Source organism: Hippichthys cyanospilos, chromosome 11 (assembly GCF_059441005.1).
Source record: "Hippichthys cyanospilos isolate Australia breed blue-spotted pipefish chromosome 11, RoL_Hcya_1.0, whole genome shotgun sequence".
NCBI classification, from domain to species: domain Eukaryota; kingdom Metazoa; phylum Chordata; class Actinopteri; order Syngnathiformes; family Syngnathidae; genus Hippichthys; species Hippichthys cyanospilos.
In genome coordinates, this window is record NC_142379.1 from 8,023,892 (window position 1) to 8,049,806 (window position 25,915).

The 25,915-nt window shown below is 39.3% G+C and overlaps 1 protein-coding gene across 11 annotated transcripts in view; it reads right to left on the bottom strand.

Moving 5' to 3' along the window:
- Positions 1-25,915, bottom strand: part of phldb1b (pleckstrin homology-like domain, family B, member 1b) — a 57,472-nt gene that overhangs the window by 15,284 nt on the left and 16,273 nt on the right. For 10 of the 11 annotated variants that reach the window (XM_088427440.1, XM_088427447.1, XM_088427439.1 and 7 more), the window contains exons 5-6: positions 15,514-15,639; positions 7,726-9,185 (exon numbers count right to left, since the gene is read on the bottom strand). In XM_088427440.1, the coding sequence (XP_088283566.1) occupies positions 7,726-9,185; positions 15,514-15,639 (1,586 nt within the window). Of the gene's footprint in view, positions 1-7,725; positions 9,186-10,577; positions 10,733-15,513; positions 15,640-25,915 lie in introns of those variants that run through there. The other variant, XM_088427446.1, reaches the window with a different exon arrangement.

Genomic DNA, 25,915 nt, shown 5'->3' on the forward strand with positions numbered 1-25,915 from the left:
TCTAGTTCAAGTATTGTGTAATACAGGAAAATAAAGTGAAATTCTTGAATGACTGAAATAAATAAATAAATACATCTGACCCAGAAGCAGAAGAAAGTAGAAAAAAATATGTACACACAAGCACACAAAACTTCAAAGAACTTCAGAAACTACAACTGGATTCGGACTCAAAAGCTAAACTAAGAAACTAAACTTAAAAGATGGAAACTGGACTTGGAATCAGAAAACGCCAAGTACTCTAAAAAAAAAAAAACTCAGAAAAAAAGTTTAAAGCAACTGGTATCACAACATAGTTCTGTTCTGGTCAATCTAAAGAAGACTACAGCACATCATACTTATACAGACAAATATGATAAAACATATTTAAAATACTTCCCTGACCACAAAACTAGACTTGAAGTGTGCTAAATGTATTTCATCTATTTTACAGCATTCCCCACCCTCTTTAATTTCTATATTTATAGAGAATTGATTGCATGCTTTATCTGCAGATGAATACCTTCCCCGATGCTTGAGAGTGAGAGAACAGCTGCATGTGAGCCTATAATCTTGTGCGAGTAAGCGTTGAAATGAGTGGATGGGAGAAAAAAAAACACCCCTTTTGCTGTAAATTGCAGTATTCAAGCAAGAAGCATTTAATGGCAAGTCCAAAGCTAGTCGAGTCCTCCCACACAACATCTGCTGATAGATTAGACCCCTCAGCGCAGACACCTTGCATTTATTGTTTCTTTTTTAGGGTCCAGGCGCTTCACCAAGCCTGCACTTGCATTATATTGATGCGCAGAAAGTCGTAAGAGTGCAAATAAAACACAAAGAATATGAAGATCAGGCTGATTTTCATCACATTAACAAAAGCATGTTCAAAACGATTTAAAAAGACGCCTCAAATTAGACACATTCGCTCGTTGGGGGACTTATCTGAATCCCACATTTGATGTGCTTTCGCTGAAAAAGCTATTTCTTTTTTCACAGGGCACAGATTGTATCGCTGCATATATGCAAAGAATTTGCAAACTTGGCTTTTGATAATAATCATCAAATCCGTCAAATCACAAATGAAACCCATTAGCCTTGTTTCAGGCTTTTTTTTTTTAGTTTAATACCCTCTGAGACCCTGTCTATTAATTTGTGTCCAATGTCGTGCCCATTTTAACTCAGTGGAAAACAAAGTTAAATGCACCCTACCAAACATGAAACATCATTGTAAAAATTGAGATGTCTTCAACTAAGCAAATAGAGTACCTAGGACAATTTATAAGATATAGATCAAGCACAAATGAATAGGCTGGGTCTCAGGAGAAGATGCCACCTATGTCACCAAAATAATTCTGAGCGTGGTGGGAGCAGAAACCACGCTGTTTCATGTGACGTTTGCATTGACGACGGAGGAGCCGCAAGTGCAGGATTAATGATGCATTGAAATGAATTTTGTTTCTAAATCGTAAACCGCTTAACAAATCTTAATCACGGGAAACAACAGTCAGCCAGCGAAAAGTTAAATGTTTAATTGCTCTACAGGTATTACTTAGGTCTAATTTAAATCTATCACCTATAATTAATTACGTTTGCATACATTTTTATTGACAAATAGGACATAAAACACTCATTACTATTACATGATAATTTAATAATTCAACTAGAGCAGCGAGATATTTTCCAAACTGTGTATTGCGGATATATGTTGTACCTTGATCATAAAGAGTCTTTGTTTCACAAAGACAAATAAATCAAGAGAGGCAATGCTAGTAAAACATGTCTAAATATTTAAGCATCCTTTTCAGAAGAATTTGACAGCTGTCAACATGCCTTCCAACTATGAAGAAATTCATTAAGCTGTCTATAAACAGATCATAAAGTAGCATGCTTGAGCAGCAACGCCAGGCTGGGAACCAATGGCGTAAATCCGCCACACGTGAGTTTTTAGAAAAAACGTGTGTTGGGTCAGAGTTCAGAGTCTGTCCAAGAGCCTGTGGTGCTACCTAACAACCAAGACGTCGTGGAGGAACGTCTCATTCCACCCCGCAGCACCAGTTCATGTTTCCCCGCCTCTCACGTCTTCACTTATAAGTGGTTCAAATGACAGCTGAGCTTGACAACATTTGGACTTGAACGCAAATGTTGTTCTTGTGTCCAAAATCCAAAAGTCTGCAAAGAGTCAGTTGGATGGCAGGTGCTGTAAATAAGAGCTGTAGCACACAGCTTAAGTATTTTGGTTATCGACACATGCCGCTCACCTAGAAAATCAATAGGTAATAAAAGAGTTTTCCATGTAAAAAGGTGTGAGAAATACCAATGACTTGCAAAAAAACATGTAAAATCTTAATTTGCATTGTGGTGGTCAGAAGGAAAAATACATACGTTTCATCGAGGGAAACATTTTTTTGTTTGTTTTTTTATTGTTTCGCTGGCTGTATTTGTGCAGTATCATTTTCATCCTCATCATTTTTGTGGTATTTTAGCCAAGGAATGGCATACTCTTGGTAGTGTGATTATTAAGTGGTTGTGCCATGTTCAACTTTGACCTGCTGTCATCAACTGGGTGAAATTTCAGCTCCCTGGTGTCTTCTTCCAATGCTTTCCCTTTGATGTGAAATGCCTTTGATGTAAAGATCAAAGGATTGGATGCCAGAAAAAGGGTTAATGAAGCTTAATACATGTTGAGGAAATTAATTGTGGAGACAATATGCAAAGATTAGGACTGAATGGTCTCCTAAATGTAGTCATTTTTGTTTTCATATTCGCAACACTTAGAATAGAAGATTGCGCCTGCTGTTTTGTCTTGTACACATTTTGTGTTTTCACCTTTCTCCTCCCCAAGCACCCACAGTAATTCTCCATCTGCGTAACTTCCATCAGACCAGTTAGAGTACTTTGCAAATGTACATCTGAACACTTCTGTGAAACTCCCGGCAATTTCGCATGCACCGTGCATGACAGGTTACGGTCAACAAAGTTGTTTTTCGTATATCTGGAGGCAAATGTAAATTTGCCATCTCACTATCTGCAAAACAAACCCCACTTGTGATCAGGTCCTGCTCCTTGGGGGGTTCAACATGTTGAGTTCCCAGCAGAGGAACAACCTGATGATCATGACAAGAGACGTTTTATTTAATCACGTATCAGTGCTTCCAAAATCCCGCCTCCATTCTCTCCCCCTCTGGTAGAGCACACATGCATCAAAGTCAGACAGGCAGCCACTCTCGTCGTCAACCCCTGCTGGTCCTCCGAAAAGAAGTCACTCTCACTGATGTCAGGATAAAACCATGAAGTTGTTGCTCCCATTGCTGCCATTTAAACCTCCAATTCAACTGAGATTCAAGTCCTCAAATGGAATCTTGCTTCCAGTCACCACGTTGCACACATTAGGATCAAAGACAATGATTAAAGATGTCACTGGAGTATTTTTTTTTTCCTCCATTCCCTAAACACCTCTTGAGAAATACGCAGTCTTACTGCTTGATTATTGTTCCGGGGCTTCAGTGAGAAGTTTGTAAGATGTTCATTCAGTTGCATCAGCTTGCAAGTTAAACAATTTGCTGTAAACATGAAATTATAAGATTAAATATTAATATCTGCATGTTTGAAGCAGATGCTAATGAAGTCAGTTATCAGTGGGTAGTCAAACATTATTCAGCTTCAGATTTAACTTTATTAAACTTGTATTTTTTGCTCATATGTAATCATGAGTAGAAAGAGGTAAAGCACCTCCAATAGGAAGGAATTTGAATTAATAATAATTTTAATTAATATTTTTTTTATTATGTGTACCTTATAATCAGAAAAATATGGTGCTTTGTGAGGAATTTTGTAATACAAAGAAGTCATTCAATTGGGTAATGTTATTTTTACGTAAAGGAACACTGTTTAAAACCATGCTGGCTATCATCTTTATGCGATAGTACATCACACATCACACATTTAAAATTGCATTAAATAAAGCTGAATTATAAATGGTGGCAAAATGGATGACTAATTAGCATGTTCATCTAAAAATTCAGAAGTCACAGGCTCGATTATGGCTCCTGCTTTCCTGTATAGAGTGTGCATGTTCTCCCCATGCCAGAATGGGATTTTTTTCCTTTTTTTTTTTTTTTAATGGATTAATAACCTTATTATGCTGGAAAATCAGAATACCACAAACAGGGTAAAGGGAATTAATCATCCTTGGTGTGTAGTGGGTTAGTGGGTGGGTGGTTGTGGGTTGCGGGCTAGTTTAAATCCAACCACAGTACAACAATCAGAAGAGCAATGCATTCAATTACTGTACCTTTATCAGTGCCGTCATGCGTGTAAGAAAACCTGGTTTCTGTTTTGGCAAGGCAAACAGATAAAACATGGCCTGCTCCCTGTTCTGGCCTCTTCTCAGTACAGGTAGTGTCTTGTTACAAATACAATACAGTTCCATGGCAGACTGATGATCCAAAACTAACTCAGCAAGAGTTATTGTTGCTTCTGAGTTTCTGTCCACAAAGCTTCCAGAGTAAAATGACTGAATTCAATATGCTACATAAGGACATGTGAAGAGCTTGCCTTGCCCCCACCCAAATATGCAGATACTTCCTTTAGTGGGAGGGGTCTTGTTGATTGGTCTAGATCAGGGATGCCAAACTCAGGGGCCACATGGAACAAAATCTATTCTCATGTGGTAAAATCATGGTATATCACTTGAAAGTAATTTGTGTGTGTGTGTGTGTGTGTATATATATATATATATATATATATATATATATATATATATATATATATATATATATATATATATATATATATATATATATATATATATATATATATATATATATATGAATCTTAATCTTTTTTTTCTCTAATAAATCACATAAATCCCTATTGTATTGTCTTTGCTACCATTTTAAAAAATGGCTTTACAATATTCTGACCGGTTTTTACATGAATTCTTCGAAATATTTTTTGCTTCAGCAGTGCCACGAATGTGTGAACAGGCAGATACCTCCCTCTAGTGGAAAAACCCTCAAATAGCAGCTAAGTCATTCGCTACAAAAGTGAAACTTTATCAGATGTGTCACTGTACAGTATGTTATGGAAAAATAAGAACTTTATGAACCAAACTGGGTGATACCTGTTACATCACTCCAACAAAACTGAAATCAATTACTAATAAGCTTTTGTTTTGACAAAGGCTCATCGCCACCACCAATAAGATTTATTTTCAGTGAGAGGTTTCATACAGAGGTTATAGATATATTTATCTGTCAGTGTGCAATAGATGCTCGATATATTTGGTTGTGTACGGGAACGGGCTGCAATGCATTATGTCATGTTCTGTATGAGAGTGTGGAGGTATATTTGGTTTGCTAATCTTAATGGGTGCCATCATTAGTGATGTCATTATTGGGCTGAAAACTGAAAAGACTTGAATTGGAAACAAAAAGATGGGTGTGTGCTTCAAGATGAACATCAAGACCTGGATTCTTTTGTAGACTGACCACAATGTTATTTTATTAAATGTAAGAACTATATATTTGTTTATTTAATTTATATCTTATTAGCCCGCCGCACACACACACACACACCACACACACACACACACACACACACACACACACACACACGCACACACATTCATGCACACACCAGACTCGTTGTGTAAACCAAGAGTCTCTGCCAGGACAGGGTGTCAGCCAGACGGTCATGTGGTGAACACAGGAGCAGACAGACAGTCGGCAGCTGACGGGCTTAATCTTACGTACTGTAGTCCATTAACAAGAACAGATTAACTCCATGTCCAACAAAGGATAACAATAAAAATGTTACTTTCTGTTAAATCCCCATATGTTAAAGAAGCAGGCTGCAGCAGGAGGAGCTTCTGTTTACTCTTAACAGTGTAGAATTTTAAATAGCCTCAACTTCAAACAACTTTCCTCCTTTCATATTCATATTCAATAAACAAATATTCCCAACCAAGGTTAAATGATGCACAAGCATGCCAGAAGAAATCAGCAGGGGTTCCGAGAGAGCTTTTTCAATGTTTAAAATTTGGGCAGAAAAAATGTTATTCATCACAAATAACTTTATTCCTCAGTCTGTGCCAGGAAATGAATGACCTGTTGTTCAAATCAATAATAATAGTTAGCCTGACAGAAAGAGCTGCCAATATCCCTTGCTGCATTTCATACTGAGTGTTAGCTTCATGTTTCATAATGTATCACAGACTCCATACAGTAAGTTGGTGCATCCATCTAAGAAGAGCCCCCCTGCAGTCCTCCTGCCTCTCAGATGTGTACTCCCACTGATTTCACAATAACAATAACTTTTGTTTCTTAAACAAACCTCTTTGAAAAGCCCATCTAACGTGTTTTGGTAATCAGTTGTGTGGGGAGTCACGGGTCTGTGTGAAATGACTTAAATGCATACGCTCCGGGGCAAGAAAACCTCTCATGACAGTGAATCAACTATGACTAATTACAGGCCCCGCAGCAGCTCCGCGCCCTGCTTTCTCGAAGAGCTTCGAGTGTCTGAGGTAGAAAAATACAATAACAAAACATGCTCTTTATCTCAGGCAGCCGTTGCTAGTCCCGTTATCCATCTATACATGATATGTACAATCCTAGTTTTTGACCTTTTAAGCACTTAACTTTTTACACATATCTATTCTCAATATTTTGCATTGATTGCGCAAGTCTGAAGGTAGGCATGACAAATCATTTTTCATTGTGTCTACAGCAGTGACTAAGTTTTGAACTGAGCTGAATTGTATTTCCTGTCATGGCAAAATTCCAGAGCGCTGAGAAACTAAAGGTTACACTCTCAGTCCTGAAGTGCATTCCAAAGACTCCCGAGTAGGCTTTCTATTTTATTTGACTAACTATTTGTTAGATTGAATATATCGATAGGATAATCCATTTTTAAAAACTAATCAAAACCAATCACCGATTTCGCATAAAACACCTAACCTCAAACTAGACCCTAAATGCTGTTCAGGATGAATACTCTGGAAATGAAATATACTGAAATTCCTGCAAAAACAGCTCAAAAGAGTTTAAAACATTGTTAAATTATATATTATTACATCGATACTTCCTTCAATTTGTTAACATTTCCCTGACTTTCAAAGGCAGACAACACTCTGATCTAATCACCAATCACAGCAGACAACTCACATTCACACCACCACAGACCGAGAACTGAACCCGCATTGCCAGCACAAAGGTTACGCCAGTAAAACACTACTCCTTCTGTGATTCTATATAAGAGCCTTCACGCAAGTAAAAACCTTTAACTGTTGCTGTTGTGTTTTTCTTTCATTGGCAGCCGACAAGTTCAAGATGTCTACCATCCTTCCCTCCCCCTTGCAAAGCTTAGGGAAACAACAAACAATGTGGTTACTATGGCAACATCCTGGCGCTCTGAAGCCCGAGGCTGGATGTCAGAAGCAGTTTGGCTAGCTAACAGCTAAGTGACAGACATTACTAAGCTTCTGACTCATCCACTTTGTGAAAACATCAGATGTGACCTGAAAACAATACGCTATCCTTCGCAAGGAGATTGGAAAAGAAGTCCAAATAGAACATCAAATATCAAATGTGCTTTAAGAAACCGATCTTGGATTCGACTCTAGGTGAGACTGCATGCAAATTCCTGATCTGACAGATGCAGAAGAGCCTAATTCCAATAATTGATAATATCTGAGCCTGGTTGATATGTAACAATTCCAGATGTTTCTCAAAAAAAATGTTCGGCACTCACCAGTCTCTCCATTTCCTGCTCCCGAAGTCGCTCCTCCCTCTGTCGCCGATGGTACTCCAACAGCTCGTCTTCATTGTCGCTAATTTCGGAGATGCTGTTCTTCCTCTCCCTCATTCCCGGTCGCCCTGTTGAGATCTTCCTGTTGCTTCTGGGACTGGACATGGGAGATGAGCCAGGAAGAGAACCAAGACTATATGCAGATGAAAGTGAACTGCCAAAACCGGCCTTTCGAATTCCCGTGCCACTTTCCATCATGAGAGATGTGGGTGAAGGACTACGGGCTCGCATTCCCCAGCTGCCAGTCAAATCCGCAGTTGTGGTTCCAGTCTTACGCTGAAGCCTGGGACTCTCTGAGACTAGCTTGCCCATTCCTGAGGGACTCTCCGGTGTCTTTAGAGTTGTACATGGTACCGTTCCCGGAAGTGCTCCTGGGAGTACTGGGACGCCTCTCCGAACAATGGAGGGGCTCAGAGGTGGAAGTTCTCTCATATTACTTCCTGCGCCGTTCAGTTCCAAGTTTCGCCGCACCATGCGAGGACTTTCTGGCGTCTGCTGTAATGGTGAGCCTTGAATGATGTGGACAACAGGATCGAGAGGAGGCTGAAAGGACTTTGTAGGTTGGGGCAGGTGCCTGGATGAACTTGAGTTGATAGAGCAATCGGTTAGAGTATTCTGCTCTCTAAAAGGGCTAGCAGGCCTTTCATGAAGCACTGTGGTTGTCTTGGTCTTCATAGTAGGTGACATGGAAGGACATGTTGCTAACTTGGTACTGAAACCAGGGCTACTTGGCACAATATTTCTGCTACTGAGAGATTCATTAGAAGGTAAAAACGGGGTCTGTCTGGGACTCTCAGACCCATCTTGGCATAATCCTCTGCGACTAGGCTTGGGGCTTGAAGGAGTCTCCCCTAACGTCTTCCTTTGCAGCCTGGGGCTTTCTTGAACTTTCTGTCCGCCGCCATTAAAGTTGGGTAGGTTGGTCCGTGGCTGGGATACAAGTTGTGAATGGCTGGTGAAGTTGTAGCTGGAAGAGCGTGCAGGCACTGGTGGCAGAGAAGAAACGTTTTCCTGGGGTGCTCCACCAGGAGATGGGCTTGTAAAGCTTCCACTACTGGCTGCTGAAGGGGAAGAGAGAGGAGAAAAGGGTGGGGATGTATTGTCATAGCTGGAACCCATGGACATGGCCCCTGGACTCGTAGGAGGGGACAGCAAATACCTGCCCCCACCATTGACCATGGGTAACAGGGGTGAAGGGGTAACTGTTTGGCCCCCAGGAGGCTTTTTTTCTTCAGAGGAACAAGGTTCGAGGTCATCCATAACTAAGGAGTCCATGATGTCCTGGAGGTCTTTTTCAATGGAGCTTACAATTGCACTATGCTCAGACTGGACCCTCTCGCCACTTTCTTGGGAAGACTGTGCTGGACACGCCTGATGATTCCCATTGACCAAGCTCTCCGTGTCTAAAATAGATCATATGAAAAAAAAAGGTAGAATTTAGCTTTGTCGTTTAAAAAGGACAATGTCTTCTAAAAAAAAAATCATTATTTTTTATTTTGACTCGCTGTGCCTTAAACTGGTTGCCAGCTAATCGCAGGGCACACGGACAAACGACATGATCTCTTTAGTATCAATACTCAATTTTCCAATTTTGAGCTTGTTTCGAGTGACAGGTAAGCTGACTGTTAGTGAGAACCAATCACCAGCCAACCACAGAGACATACAAACAAATTCATGCCAATATTCACATAATCTATGGACAAAATATTGACTTCAATTAAGCCAATGAAGCTAATATGTATGGTTTTGTAATGTGGGAGTAAAACAATTTGAGCATGTGGAGACCATGCAAACTCCACACAGGAAGGAAGGCTGGAACCCCATTTCAAACCCAGGAGTGGCTGTACTAAGCCAACAATGTTGCAGCCCCAAGGTGAGACAATAAAACATTTTGCTACGACAAAAACAAAAATCACAAGCAAAAGAGTCATCATTTCTAAACAGCCTCAACACAGTTAAAGAAGAAAAATGCAGCTGGTTCAAGACAGATGTTGTAGTTTTTTTTTCAGGTGAATCAGAATATTGTTACTTCATTTTTCAATAATGAGAATTACAGCCATGTTGTAATTATGATGCGGTAATGATACTGTGGCAGGCATAATTGTACAGTAAACTACTGTAAGTATATCTTAATACTATATGTTCCAAGCTTTGGCTTTTGCCTCCCAGCATCATTTTGCACCATTCATTTCTCAGGTTATATGAAATTCCTGGTTACATCAGGAATCATGATGGATTGCCTGAAAAAGTAAGCGTTTCTTTTCAAGATTGTGTCAAACATATTTCCGACACAAAACATAGTAGCTTCACAAATAATGCATTAGCTTGTTCTGGCACCGCAGGGATGGGAGTAGCTTCCTACTGTCATTGCTCAGCTTTACGACCACAAATGAATAAAAGTACTTTTTTTGACAGCGTTAATATATATTTATATCGGCAAGGTGTTACAATAACACATTCATACACGGATCTTCGCACGGAGACTAATGTCACGTCATCGTTAGCACACAGCAAGGGGTGCAGAGGCAGAAAAAAGGGGGTGAGGGGGTGGGAGGGGGACAAAATAAAAGCAGATCTTCGCAAGGGGAAAGCCCGTGAAGTGATGTCATGGTGTTGGGTGCTGAAGGGCAGCGTTCCTAACTTCATTAGGAAATCTGGTTAATACGCAGCGTTGCTCTGTTACCGATATACCAGCACTTGTGATTGCCCAATTTCATGACTGTGTATGTAAAGATCGCAAAATGCATGCATCCGTTTTGCTCTATTTGAAGTGATTTACGGAGAAGACTACTCACGTGACTGAATCGAACTCGATCAGCCTTTGGCGCCGTCCACCTGCTCTTTTGACAAACTGAGGGGTAGATCCTCCGGGCACCAGTGGCACACCGGTTGTGACTGAGCCCGGAGGATCCAAGCTGCGCGCACATCGGTAAAGACTGCAGTTTACTGGAATGTTTGTTTTTACTTAAAGGGATCGGGGTGCTACTAGGAACCGCTGCTGGTTGTGGTGGCAGTTTGTCAAGTTAACGGATGGAAATCGTTTTCCGGTCCAAGCATTCGCCCATAAACATAAATGAACTCGTTCCCAAGTGAACAACGCGCTGTGACATTAGCCACCATCTCAGACGGTATAAATAAAAAGACGCTTTAATGGCAATAGACAATGGGAAATTTCCAAAATTACAATTCAGGTGCGGTAATAGGTGTCTTTTATGTTGAAGGGTAAGCTGCCACAGTTTCCGGAAACGGAGACGTACACTTTACTATCACGTTAAGCAGTCTGTTTTGCTGCTGTCTTTGTACAGTATTGTGTTTGACAGTTATTGCCCACATCATCGCCATTCGTCTATTCCTGGGTTTAACCACGATCACATTTGTATTTGTCCGTATGAAAAATAAAAATAAACATGTGTCTTGTTGTCTCCCAGTTTCAGGTATATAAAACAAGCTGGGAGAAATTCACGGTTGTACAAAAATACTGTATTTCATAACCAATCCTTTTTTTTAATTACAGCAGAGTTCGATGACATATGGTAATTTGGTATTTACATAAATATGGGTATTCTTTAAATGTGCTTTAAATAGCAGCCAACAGTAAATATGGCAGCCAGTAACTACAGTAAGTGTGTTTTCTTGTGCCGCATGATTGTCACATTCTTAATTGTTCTTTGTGTGCTGTTTGTAACGTGTCAAAATATCATGATCATCAAAAACCAAGAACCTCCATACAGTGCACATATTTAAATACAGTGTCTTCTTGCACAGTAAATTGTAGAAATTGTAATTCAATACAGTACACAGTACTACTGTATATATGTTAGCTGTTAACATGGAGCAAGAAGCTGACAAGAATTACAGAGCAATGGCTTGTGCCTGAAGTGCAAAGTTTTAGATCGTAGACCTTATTGATTCAATATGGTCAAATATTAAAGCACAAGGGATACAAGGATGGAAAATGTGGATTTTTTTTCTGGTCTGGAACAAAAAACGAGGTTTGCAAAACTTTATATCCATTTCATTTTTATTGACTGGCAGTGTTTTTTATTTCCTTCGGAAAAACAGCAGAGGACAGACAGCAATGTCGTGGCATGATGAAAAGTGAAACCACCACTGTCTCAAAGAACTTCTCTTTGCAGCAAGTAAAGGTTAGACCCGCTATATTATCCAGCCATTTTGTATACTGCTTGTCATTAATAGGGTCACAGGTTATTGGATTTTATCCCTGCTGCTTTCAGGCAAGATGCAGGGTAAAACATGGATTGGAAGGAATTTCAATTAATGTGGGAGACATATACATTGTGATGTGTGAGAAAACAGATGTATTCTGAGAAAACATGCAAATAGAGATTTGATCCTGCACCTCTTTCACAGTATGCACTCCAGTCATACTACAGCAAAAACATGAAAAAACCTGAACCTGAAAAAAACATTTGCAATTTAAAGAATGGGGAAACTCAAAAATAGAAATGCAAAATAAGTGGACAGGCTAGAAGGTTGACAGCAGAATGGAAGCGCTTTATAAATAGTTTTTGTAAAACGATACGGTAACACCAGCCTAGATTATAAACACATAGTTGCAAAGCCACCCACTGGCCTGGGACAGAGAAACAGGAAATGTCCATTAGGAAAGAAAAGCTGGTGAAGCTCATTGGCTAATGATTGAAGAAAGGTGGCTTGGCGGAGCTTTGCAAGTCAAAATAAGATAAGTGTTACTATAATTACAGAGGTGCAGTTGTGTTAGAACACCAATCCAATGGGAGAAAATTTAATTTTATTTACTGTATGAATTTCACAGGCAAGCTCACTGGGTAGCACATCACTTATCACATCCTTATGGCATTTTAAACCAAGTATATACTGTATCATTACTTCCCAACTACAGTACACTTGCAATAGGTGCAATTGGAAATTTTCTTTTTCGTTGATTCCTACACGAAATTATTACAGAGGCCTGCAGCGATCCCAAGTGGGTACACTGCGTTTTTAACAAAAATGAAGAAAGCCAGTTTCCTGTTTTCACAGTTTATGAAACACTCAGCCCAAAAACATGTGAAACCGTCTGCATACACAGCAGTTTTATTTTAAAAGAACACATTTCCAGAAAGAAAATGTTTTCCTTAGGGCTACAAGAGATTCTTGTCTGGAACAACAAAGAACACCAAATAGAGATCCTACTGCGTTGGAAAAAATCATTTGCAGCTCCAATCCATCTGAGAAACTGATTTGAGGGGAACTGTTTAGAAAAGGTTATACACCTATAAGACATGTGTGTATCTTGTGTATTTTATTTCTCATATTTTATATCTCGACTTGAGGATACTGCTGGAAATGTGAATTTCCCTACGGGGATGAATAAAGTATCTATCTATCTATCTATCTATCTATCTATCTATCTATCTATCTATCTATCTATCTATCTATCTATCTATCTATCTATCTATCTATCTATCTATCTATCTATCTATCTATCTATCTATCTATCTATCTATCTATCTATGTTGCTGAAGTTAGTATACATACAGCATGGAATTTTGGGGGGGAGTTAAGGATATGAATGGTGCAAGTAAAAAACATAATACCCGACTCCAGGTTTCAATTCCATACCAGACACGTAAAATCCAATGACGGATGTTCACACGTTTTATACTTGCAAGGCAAAACCCTACACGCTACATTAATGGCCTATAAACATGGACATATAAAAGTTACTTGTGCCTTTTTATTTCGCGGTTCATATACATGGGACTCAAAGTAGTAAGCATGTTTAATAAAACATCAAATACACCTGAGAAGCATTGACCCCATCTTGGGAGGAAACTCACAAACGTTACAACAGACGAAGCCAGATTTTGGTTACAACCAATCTATTCATTTTTCAAGTATCTTGTCTGATAATAATCAAGTTAAAATACTTTTTCGGGCTTGCCCTACTATAATAGTTGTGGTCCACATGTTCATAAACAGATAGCGTAATCTCTGTCATTTATTTATAAACAGACAGAAGATATGCTAGGATTATCCTGGGAGTGGTTCCCTGTGCCTTCATCTGCATGCAACCTAGGAATGTATAATTAAGGAAAATAGTGCTTCTCTAAACAACGGAAGGCTTTCATTACTGGATCAGGAAGTCCACCCCAAGTGGCTTGCAATACTCCACAGTGGCAGACAGCCACTGTCAAAACGAGGGGAAATAACAAGATGCTGCTGAGACAAGGCCCTGATAGCTGAGATAGCTAAGAAAAGATCTGCTTCGAGTGACGTGCTTCCCAGCTGGAGCACTCTGAATGCAAACGCGCAAGTGGCTGAAAAGTTTGCCCGGAGACGCTGAGGAATGAGATGCACATAAAACAGGCATGGTGTAACCTCTGGCACCAGGTCGCAGCTGAACGGCTTTTAAGCATCAAGAGGTGGACAGCTACTGCATTTTAAAGGACAGCATTAACAAGCTGCAACAGAATTATAAGTATCTACAACTGAAAACGTTTAAAATGTTTTGCACAATAATGAAAAGAGCAGCAGGTTTTCTCGTGTGGCTGTGTGATCCACCTGGAGGTTTACTGCTAGACAAACAGCCACCTGTAAAACCTTTATCTACTATCCACTTCCACTGTTGCTCTTTGCACAAAACACGGCTATTCAAGAATAGGCCCTTCAGCTTACCCGTGTGAAAAGACAGTATTCACACACACAAACCAAAGCTAAATTGAGTGAACATTCAGGAGTGAAAGCCTCTTTGAGACCTTTTTATGGGTGGAACAAAGGACCGATGTGTTTCTAATCAGGACCATGCAAGTGGAAGGAAGACATGATGTTAAATCGTGGCATTATAATATACAAACCAGTTAGAAACAAGATCAGGCAGTAGAGTGCAGACCTCCACCAAGGCCAGAGTATAATCAGATAGCCAATTAAATCTCTTTGCAAGGTATTTAGTGGTAATATTGTCCATCTGTCTATTAAATATATAGCTTATCACCCTTGTACACATACTGAAACACAGCAAGGCCTGAGCAAACACTCATGTCCGGAACCTTTAAGAGGCAGACGTGCTAACCACAACTGTACTGTACTGTAATGTAACACCATGAAGGCTAGGCCGGCCTAATTTTTTTTTTGCCCCAAGATGTATTCTTCAAGAAGCCCTCCTACGTGAGCTAATTGAATGATTGCCTCGCCAGTCTTGTCCAAGCTGTTGACTGTTGACTACAGTACCTCCAGTACTGAATGAAGCTCACACGCGAGTGAGAGTGTGCGGCTGAAGGACTGCGGTGAGGACAAAGAAGGACGTTGGAAAGATTTTACAAAGGCTAATAAATTAGAATTTCAAGTGTAAACTGCTTTTCTGTTCATGTTTGGCCACCTACGGGCTCCACTCTAGATGGACATCATTGGAGTACCGTTGGGCATGCGCGAATACAATCAACTCGTTTGGCATGTTTATATATATATATATATATATATATATATATATATATATATACATACACACATTTTTTTGGGGGGGGGTTAAATGAAAAAAAAAAAGCAAAGCACTAGTGCAAAAGATGCAGCGCAAAGTAGCGAGGGAACACTGTGTACATTCAGCTACAAAAAGACATGTTGTTTGATTGACACATTAATTCTTGTGTAGTATTGCGATCATTTTTGGCAAATTTTCTTCCACATCATTCTCGCGGTATTTTACACAAGGCGTAAAATGTTCATAATGAGCAATTTGTGAGTGGCATATACCTGCACATCGTCTGTAGTCCCCTGGGGAGACGCTGCCTCCCGGGGGCATCATGCTCTTCATCCTTAAAGCTTCTTCAGGGTGGTTGAAGCGAAAAAAGGCTGACTGACCAAAACACAGCATACAGCCTGTAAAAAAATCACATTCATCATTAGAATTCCATAATGAAGTCATCAAAGAAATCGAGGCAGGATATGGTGCAAATGTAGTGTATATTCTACACAAAACGTATATAAAGAAATGGGCCGGGATTCACTTAGTACACCGCCCTGAACGCCACCGTGCCTCTCACCACAACAAACATTTCCTACCGCTAATACACCCAATTAGAAAGATAAGATGTCGTTGCAGTACAGTAGCCACAGTAAATGTAAGTATCCTTTAGCTGATTTGGGGTTAGGAAGTTATTTTAGGCCTTTCGCTGCATTCCTATTCCTCACATTAAATTCTTTCGCTTTCTTTCGAGTTTATAACAAGGGACTCATGAGAGCCTTGTGAACTTTAACAAGTCAACAATCTTGCAGTGCCAGTAACAAAAACTGTTAGGAATAGTTTAATAAGAAACATATATTTCACTTTAATTCCTGTATTTACTTGGCAAGTAACGCCATTGCACTTGGAGAATTGAGCCTTCAACATATATGAAGTTAAAAAAAAATACACCCCTTTAAAGTGTGTGCCACCCTAAAGAACGTTTGGGCAATAAAAACATATTGCAAACGAATAAACGAATAACATAAGCAAGCACGTTTACTGTACAGTCCTGCTATTACCACTGTTTATGTGTCAGCCTTATCAAGCAAGCCGAAAGTGACATGGGCCAACTCATGCCTATTCATCCCCATGGCTACACAATCTACGTTTGAAATGTCCAAAGACATGACGCACATAACTAATTCAGTCCAATCATGGTCCACCATCTCCACGAGAGATAAGCATGTTTATTGCTTTTTCAATATAACCCTATTTACCCTGCCATGATTACGAAGTGAAAGGACTTCCTGTTGGAGCAGTGGAGCAGAGATTCTCCATCAAACTTGAGCAATGGTTTATGTTCCACATTCTGACATCTCATTTGTTTTTGCTAGGTGTTTTCTGTTTCTGTTTTATTTTTTATCTTGTACCTTACATAAAATTGAGGAGACAATATTTTTTTTATATGTTCTCTGGGGCCCGCACTAACCTAAACATGCCATTCTGATTAAAATTGTGTTTGTCAAATATAAATTAATCAGCAAAATCCACCCAAGGGGTAGCCATTTTGCCACTTTCCGTTGAAACAAAATGACATCCAGTTGCTCAGGTTTCACGTGTTTTGTGGTTGTCAAATGATTAAATTCACAAAATTCGTGAGCTAAGAGTGATCATTGGCAAATATTATGCCATTTTCAGTCAAAATCAAATGGTAAAATGGCCACCCATCTGAATTCATCTTCCACAAAGTCAATGTTAATCAGATTACATTGTTTAGACTATTTGAGCTGCATACAACATATCATTTAGGAAAAAAAATGACTCAATTTCCCAATGAATTTGTAAAGTTGCTACTTTTTTATAATCTTCACACAAGATACTTGGATTTAGAAATTGTAATCTAATTAACCGCGTGTTTTTTTTTTTCCTTTAGATGGTGCTCTTAAATTTGGAAAAAATGTATTTTTATTGCGCTAGCCTTTATCTTTAAACCAAGAGTGCAATCTCAGGAAGCAAAAAATATCCTAAGTGGTTCATGAGTCCTCATTCACCCATCGCTATACACACTTAAGAAAGGTGATTCTGTTTGAAAAAACACAGTAGCAGAAATATTTCTTTATTGAATTAAAAAAAAAGTAAACATGGGAATCAGGATATTCATCAAGCCAGTCTACTGTTTCTATCACTAACAATAAGCGCGATTGCGTTAGCAGTCTCTGAGTTCCAACTAACACTCATCAGTTCTGCTACTACTAAGTAGACGAACGTCAGCTGATCATGACGGATTCTCTCACCGTGATGGGAGCATGACATAACTGATCTGACTACAATGAGTTGATTTACAGTCTAGTGAGTTGCGAGCCATGTATCATACGCAAAGCGAGATAAATCATAACTAGCACTTCATTATAGAATACTCAAACAATTGTTGAGAGAAACTGCGGTAGTTCATCTTGAAGATACTGTCCATTTAATGGCAGCGAGAACATAAAATTCTTCTACTAGAAGGATAGGAGCCAGGAATTTGTCTCAAGGTTATCTCCGCAGTTAAGATGATGAAAATAGTGTCTGTTAGCTGTCAGATGCCAAAATCCACACAAACTGTGGGTGGTTCATTCCTTATCTCCAGCACAGGAAAAAAAAAAAAAAGTCAGACATGCCATTGCCAGACCAAACAGACAAAGGCCGAGCAGTTCATGAACCCTAACCCGCACCTCACCTTAAAATACACACCTTTTTATTTTATGGCTGAAAAGAATTTATGTGAAAGAAGTCCAGGAGAGCAAAAGATCACCACCCGGAGATGTAAAATTATTTTAAAAACACTATAATCTGTAAGATTTGGAGAAGCGTGGAAATTCATAATAATGGGAGAATGAAACCTAATGAACCATTTTTTTTTCTTTTTACCGCTCTAAAAGGTGTTCTGAGTTTAAAGATGAGGGCAAGTGAAACGCATGAAAATTCTCCTTCATTTTTATACAAAGCATCCCATCTAGAAAAATAAAAAATATATCAAAAGTGAGGCTTATATTTACCCATCAGGTTCAAGTAAGGTCAAACAACTACTCCGAGGAAGTTGTTTGGTCTTGGATTTATCCTAGTTCAAAACAAATTTTGATTTAGAAATAGGATAATAAATAATGCACTCCAGGGCTGGGTGGTATTTTGATTTTTTATGATACATGATACAATTTTTAGGAAAATAATAATTAATGATGGCTAAATAAAGCCTTGTGAACCACTCATGTTTTAAAGATGCAGGAGAAATTTTATGTGTTTCCAGTGCAGTAGGTTTTATATTAATATAAATCTCACAAGTGGTTCATGAGGCATCGTTTTCCCATCACTAAATAAAAATACCTTTCTGATCAATGCAGAAAAAATGAAGGGTTTTCTTTTTCAGGAAGAGGTTGTTTTCCAAATGTTATTTTTTCTTGATATTCTCCAAGTTTGAAACTTAACACTTTCCAAAGTAAAACACCAGGATAGGTTATTAGATACGACACAAAAACAGTAGTAAATAGCAACACACGCACGAAGACTTATAAAGTGTGGTGTTAGGTTCCTTCCGAAAGGTAGTTTGGATTAGTTCTCTCAAAAGCTGAGCTCAGCAAAACCAGCTGTGGTAGAAAATGAAATCTGTTTAAGCAACGAGCAGCACTTTCCAACAGGAAAATCAACACATTGGCATTTTAATAATCACACTGCGCTAAGTAATATCACATCGGACTTGCACTGTTGGGATTGGCATCACAGAGTGGAGGAAGAGTGGAGATGTGTGCAAAAAGAATGAGATCCGACCCAGTAATTAAATGGATTTCCTGACCAGTGCGGTGGAGAGTAATGTCCTCCTCAGCACTCCAGAAATGATTCATGTAATCTCCCCTGCATTCATTGCAGTGAGTGCATGCTGAATAACTTAGCATCATTCAGCACCGTGATGTTCCACAGACTCTTTTTGTTTGAACCAACCGAAGCTGAGCTTTCCATTGGAATACGTCAGCGTTCCACTTGATAGATCTTCTAAGGACACGTACGGGGCAAAATTTTTACCATGAGGTTGGATCCTCCCACAAGGACGCTACAACCCCAATCTAATAAAATTCTTGGACCATCTAAGTGTATTAGAGAACATGCAAGGTCTGATAAAGTCAAGGTGAATATCCATTACCCATATATAGAACACGCTTGTCAGCAAACTAAAATTATGTTCGTTTTGCCTTTGAGAGGGACACTGTTGGGTATTACTCATTTCAGATGAGAATTTTGGACAAAGAAAATAATGCTTTTTGATGAATATTGTGACAACATATATTGTATTTTTTGTCGAATGTTTGGAAGCTGTCTTGGTCATTTTGAGTTAGATTTATTACTATGAAATATGTGGTTAACCATATCCACACACATCTCACTTATCCAGTCATTTGACAGTCAATCAAATTCTACAATCAAACACTTTGTTGCAGATCCCAAAAAGTCTCTGCGTGCGGAATATTTTGGTGTTTTTCTATTATTAATAATGCACACAACTTAAAAGACTTTGAGGTGTTGTATTTCACTTGAAGCCATTTCATATTTTCATAGTTTTGACTACTATATTGAATATGCGATGGCAGTGATTGAAAAATGAATACCACAGTGTTTGAATTATTATGAGGAAAATGTCAAGTTGAAAGTCAACGCTGGCAAGCTTAATCAGAGTAAAACGTTCCTTTAGGTACAAACTCATACTATGAGAGTATAGGCCACTTTATGCCAAGAGCTCGACGTGGCATTAAAAGAACAGCTGGACCAATTTGGAATGCGACTCTGGACCAGATTTTCCATCGTTTCTTACACAGCATCTCTGTGCTCCAACCGCTGGACCAATCTTTCCCGCACGTCAGCTTCGCCTCTAAAATATTTGCTTGAAAGCTTAGATGTGTGGAAGCAGAAGTGGTTAGAAATAGAGAGCTTCGCATTCTAGAACAGTGAGCTCACAAGTCAGGAGGTTCCTCACAGTGTTGCATGTATGGAATATTACATAAGGACGTCGTTCCATTAAATCATACGGGTCATTGCAGACTAAAGGGCTTTGTGAGATGTCTCTGTGCCTTGCAGTCAGCCCCTGCCTGTTGTCACAAGTTATTCCCTCTGCACCGTGTTGCCTGTCACATGCTGCAAACACATTTCATCCAAGGCAAGGACTTTCAAACTGTAAGCGATCCTTTTTGTAAGCAGCTTCTATAGCAGTTACCCCATATGGATTGCCCAAGTCCTCCTAAAACTGGTCGCAGTTATGGACAATAGCATTCATGTTTCATAGGGAAGTGGCAAAAAATAAATATTTATATCGGAAAATGATTTTTATCGTATCGGGTAAAAGTACATCGAATCGAAACGGATTGAATTGTTTCAGTCTAAAGTGTGTCGAGATATGTCTCGAATTCGGTTTTATTGAAGATGTAACGCTTTGAAAGAAATGGCACAGTCTGCCACGGTGGCAAACTTTGCAAGCATGCCCAGCAAGCCTTGCACTTAAACGAAATCCAAGATCCGCCCACATTTGTGCCCTTTAACAGAAAGTGGAGCCCTATGTCTCTCAGCTGGGAACGCATTGGGATTCCCTTGGAAAAACTGAGGACTTTGGCTTTCCCTGCTTATGCTACCACACCCCGTGACCCAACCATAAGTGGAAGAAGATGCATACATAAATGGTTGGTGGATTCACCCAACATACTCAAGAACATCTGTCGTAAGCGGTGGATGAATTTAAAAAAAAAAATCCTCAATGGATTCCCTATGACAATTTATTCATTCCTGGTTACGTAGAAAGAAGTCTTTCAACATCACGCAAGTATCGGAGAAGCTGCACAATAGGGTGGCCATAACTATAGTTGACAGTTGCTATGGAAAACTTATGGAGCCTAGACAGAGGTCAAGAAGTCAAGCCCCCCAGTTAATCAATGGGTGTTTCAACAAGCCAGGGGCTATCAAACAGGCTCAAATACCAGAGGAAGACTGCTTTGCAAAGGAGGGGTGTGGCGTTTGACTCTATATTCCTGTGAGTAGCAGAGTAAAAATATTTTTAAGGTTCTTGGTGTTGGTTACCATTAAATCCTATTTCCAAAGTCCATAGCATACCAGAGCTCTAGTTTGTGTACTAATTATTTGTTGTATCAACCTTTACACATTTTGTCAGCAATATAAACTGGGGTATCTGAACTGAAACTGTTCCACTTGATTGATTTAATGCATGGCGGGATGACTGACCAGACTGCACTTTGCTAACGAAAGCACTTTCTGAACAACACTCAGATCACGGTGACCAGAGGCACAATTGTCTAGTTGACAGCTCACAATCAATGTAAGTGGGTTGTGTTGGTACGCAATTGCCTGGGCAGATGTTCTCTGACCACAACCCCCAAAGCTCTTTGATCCTTTTGTCCAAACTAAAACCAATCCCCCGCTAGAAAACATGTACCTTCAGGTATAAATGGACGCAGCCCCGATCATATCAACAGTGTCTATAGCCCATTTGTTGTAGTCCTCAGGGTGGGCTGGATTAACTCAGCAGCACAGTCTAGCGAGATGTGTTCCCTCAAGTGGGTTTCGAGATTATGTCAAAACATGTTCAGGTAACCCTGTACACCTATTAATCTGCTGTTAACTGGGTGAAACTGTGAAAATGGTAGATGGACTTTCACTTTTATAGCACTTCTCTATCTTAGGTATTCAAAGCGCTTTACACTGGCTACTTAGTTACCTACTGATGACGCAGCATCAGGGACACTTTTACATGGTCAGGGAATCAAAGACATAGCGTCTCAATTGGGAGATGACCATTCTATCACTGAAACATGCCGCCCTAGGGTTAGTTATTCCCACAAATTTTGCAAATAAGACAAATCATCAAATTCTAATCATTTTCAGTAATGATCTTCACGGACACTTTATTTGCTGCTTTTCCGTCACAAGTACCAGTTTAGCTTAGCTATAAGCTTTATTCACATTGTGGGGCTTTTGTTATTTTTGTTTCCTAAATTTTACTTCAGAGATGTGGAAAATACAACCAATTGAAACTTAGGACGGTCCTCAAAAGTTTCAAACAGCAGCAAAAAAAAAAAAAAAAAAAAACTTTTTGAAGCCACAATCATTTAAGTGAAGCTTGTTTCTACTCCTGTCACAAGGCCTAGCTGGGTCACAGTGGTAACCAGGAATAGCAATGTAACAGTAGACAGAGACAGTGAAGTCCGCTTATGTCAGTAGGTGGTGGTGGGGAGGTGTCTGCAAAACTGGACCTGTGTGTGCTGACTGTCTATAAACAGAACTCGCATACATGTGGGGGCAATGTCTGAGCCTATGTAAACGTTTTAAATCAGGTTTTATTTGTACTTCTTTTGGACTTGAGAAAAGTTTACTGGGGGTCGAAGGTATATGAAAACACATTCAGTTGGGATAGGCTAAAGCTATCTGTGAACTCTAAAATGGACAAGAGGTATTTAGAAAAAAAATAGATGGATGGATGTACAGTACCAGACAAAAGTGTGGAAATACCTTAGAATTCAGAAGGGTTTTTTTTTTCATTTTTAATACTGAATTGTAAATCATTGTCGCTATGAATATAGTAAATATTGATGAAAACAGTTGGTAAACAAAAAAAATTAATACAAAATATGAGTTTATATTCTTCAAATTAGGCCCCCCAGATGACAGCGTTGCACATTATCCTGTTTTTTTTTTCAAACATCTATACGATGTGGATGATGCCTTGTGAGATGGAATGACAGTTTGCAGATGTGCATCATCAAGTTAATATTTTGAATTTCTTGGCACCTTAATGTGTTTGAGGGCAGTTGAATTAGGAGGTGTTTCCAAACTTCTGACTGGTGCAGCAGTTGAACAATGATACCGTCTTCATGATTTTGCCTTTATATAACACCACAGAGGATTCGAAACAACAGTAAAAAGGCAACAAGAATGAGAAAGAGATATGTGTGCTTTCAAAACAATGGTTAAAATATTTTTGGGACTTAAATGAATGCTGACAATACTAGTGAAATACCCGAATGGGTTGCAATTTATGACCATCGGAAAGAAATTGGAAATGTACAAACTTTAATCAGAAATTTTCACGGAATTTTTCACTCATCAATAGCTTTTAAAATGTAAAAGTGTCAGTTTTATAAGTCTGGTTTTCATAGTACTGTACCCTTACTGTACAGAGACAAATTGATCTAGGTGCACACATCAGCAAAATAAAAGTCTGACATCAGAAAAACAAAACGTATAGCAGATAAAACACCCCTACTTACTTTAGGTCAAATGAATGAAAGTGTGCTCTCCCGCCGTCGTTTCCATCGCTTCTGCAGCTTTTCAAATAAGAAAAAAGAAGCACGTGTCTTCTGATATGTTGCAAATAATTTAGGCAGCAACAGCAGTATTTATGGTCTTTGTCCTCGGGTTCTTTTGTTATGATAATCCCACTTTAAAAAAAACCTATTGACTAATGTATGCCGCAGATATCAGAGCGATCCCAAAAGCAGCTGTTGCCTTGTTTACTTGTTACGCGCCGAGTTTAATCCAGTGATGCATGTGCTGCATCACACCTTTAACTCTATGAGATTAAAAGTCCTTAAATATTGTTTTTAGTCCAAGGAGCAGCAAACGCTGTCTCATCCAGAAAGAACTAATGTGACTAACAGCCGGCTTTCAGCCTTCCTTGAGCCTGCACAGACTCGAAAGAGACGCCGGGTTGTCAAGGGAGGAGCAGAGGGAGGACCAAGAGGAGGAGTCATTGGAGGGTGGGGGGAGGAGGCGTCACCAGCACAGGAGACCCCACAAGATGAGACTGAGTCATGGAACCGTGCATATTAAAGAAAAATATGCAGCTTCCTGTAATTTTGTAATATATCCATTCAATATGTATGTTTTGGGGCCTTTATTGTCAATATAAATTTTATTTTTTCTTATTCCGCTATATTTTGACATTTAATCCATTTTCATTCATCCATTTTCTAGAGCCGCTTATCCTCATTAGAGCCTGCTGGTGCCTATCCCAGCTGTCTGTGGCCAGTAGGCAGCGGACAACCTGAACTGGTTGCCAGCCAATCGCAGGGCACACAGAGACAAACAACCATTCATGCACCCAATCACACCTGAGGACAATTTAGTATGTCCAATAGACCTACCATGCTTTTTTTTTTTGTTTTTTTTGGAAAGTGGGACAAAGCCGGAGTGCCCGGAGAGAATCCACGCGGGCACGGGGAAAGCATGGAAACTCCACAAGGGAAGAGCAGATCGAGCTGGACTATCCTGGGCTATTATTAGACCTTGTGATCCCCACACAAATTCCATACATTTCACCAACAATTTGCACTTCAATATCATATTTTTTATTTTCACTCTTATTTTGTCTTTCACACGTATTTTCTCAACCAAACTTCACCTTTCCAACACTAACCCGAACCCAAAATTCACACCCATCTTATTTGCGCACATCTTTTGCATTTACCGTAATAATTTCTCGAAGCAATCATTGGCCATATTGCAAACCACCAGCCAACACTGAAGGAAATTGGAGCATGTAAAAGATGCATATTGTGCAGGGTAAAGGAACAGATAAAACCTTCCAAAAGAGTGAGATTAGGCCAACAAAGAATTCTTGTTTATACCCTCACTGGACACAAAATTGCTTTAGTGAGTCCTTTAAGCGCACTGTGTTAGTCATCAAATAATTGAGTAACCATTAACCATCAATGTCTGATTTGCTTCCTGTACTATAGGCCATGACACTACATTGTCAATGACATAAAACACCTCCTTAATGACACCCCTTATCTCTTCAAACAGAGCAACGGTTTTGAATCTGACAGTTACAATAAGCTTTCTATGGAAGCAGTACACCATTGTTTGCTCACTTTGATTACCAAGACAGGTTGAAATTTGCACTCATCAGAGGCTCTTCGGTTATTCACATGTCTCCATATTGACTAAATAGTAATTTAAAAAGTGGAAAATACAATCATGACAAAGTTTTCATAACAGAGAAAAATTCTACAGTATTACATGGAAAAATTCACCCCCTGCAATCAGAATGACTAATGATGACCATTCCTACATGTGTAAATGCTCTAAGCTCTGACGTAAATGCCGAAGAATTTTACATGACTATGATGAAACATAAATTCATCATGAACTAATATAACATTTTCCCTGATGGACAATGGTCAGCCATCACTTGAATATTGATTACCTGCAAAATCCTTGACAAATTTTACGTTTGTAACAAGTAGGTAGATAGGTAGTCTGTCTGTCTGTCTGTCTGTCTGTCTGTCTGTCTGTCTGTCTATCTATCTATCTATCTATCTATCTATCTATCTATCTATCTATCTATCTATCTATCTATCTATCTATCTATCTATCTATCTATCTATCTATCTATCTATCTACAGTATCTAGCTAGCTAGCTAGCTAGTTAGCTAGCTACCGTATCTGTGTCTGTGTCTACTCAATCAGTTTACCTATTCATACATACATTGATATGGTTCTGCCTGAGCATGTCCTTTTCTATATAAATATAAAAGCTATAGATGAATGCATTTGCACTACTTGGAGGCCTGAAATGTACACATTTGTCTGTATAGTCCATGATCATTTTATGACCCAGTAAAGGGGTGGGATCTATCTATTCATTAATCCAGCCAGCCATCCGCCCATCTGTGAGAA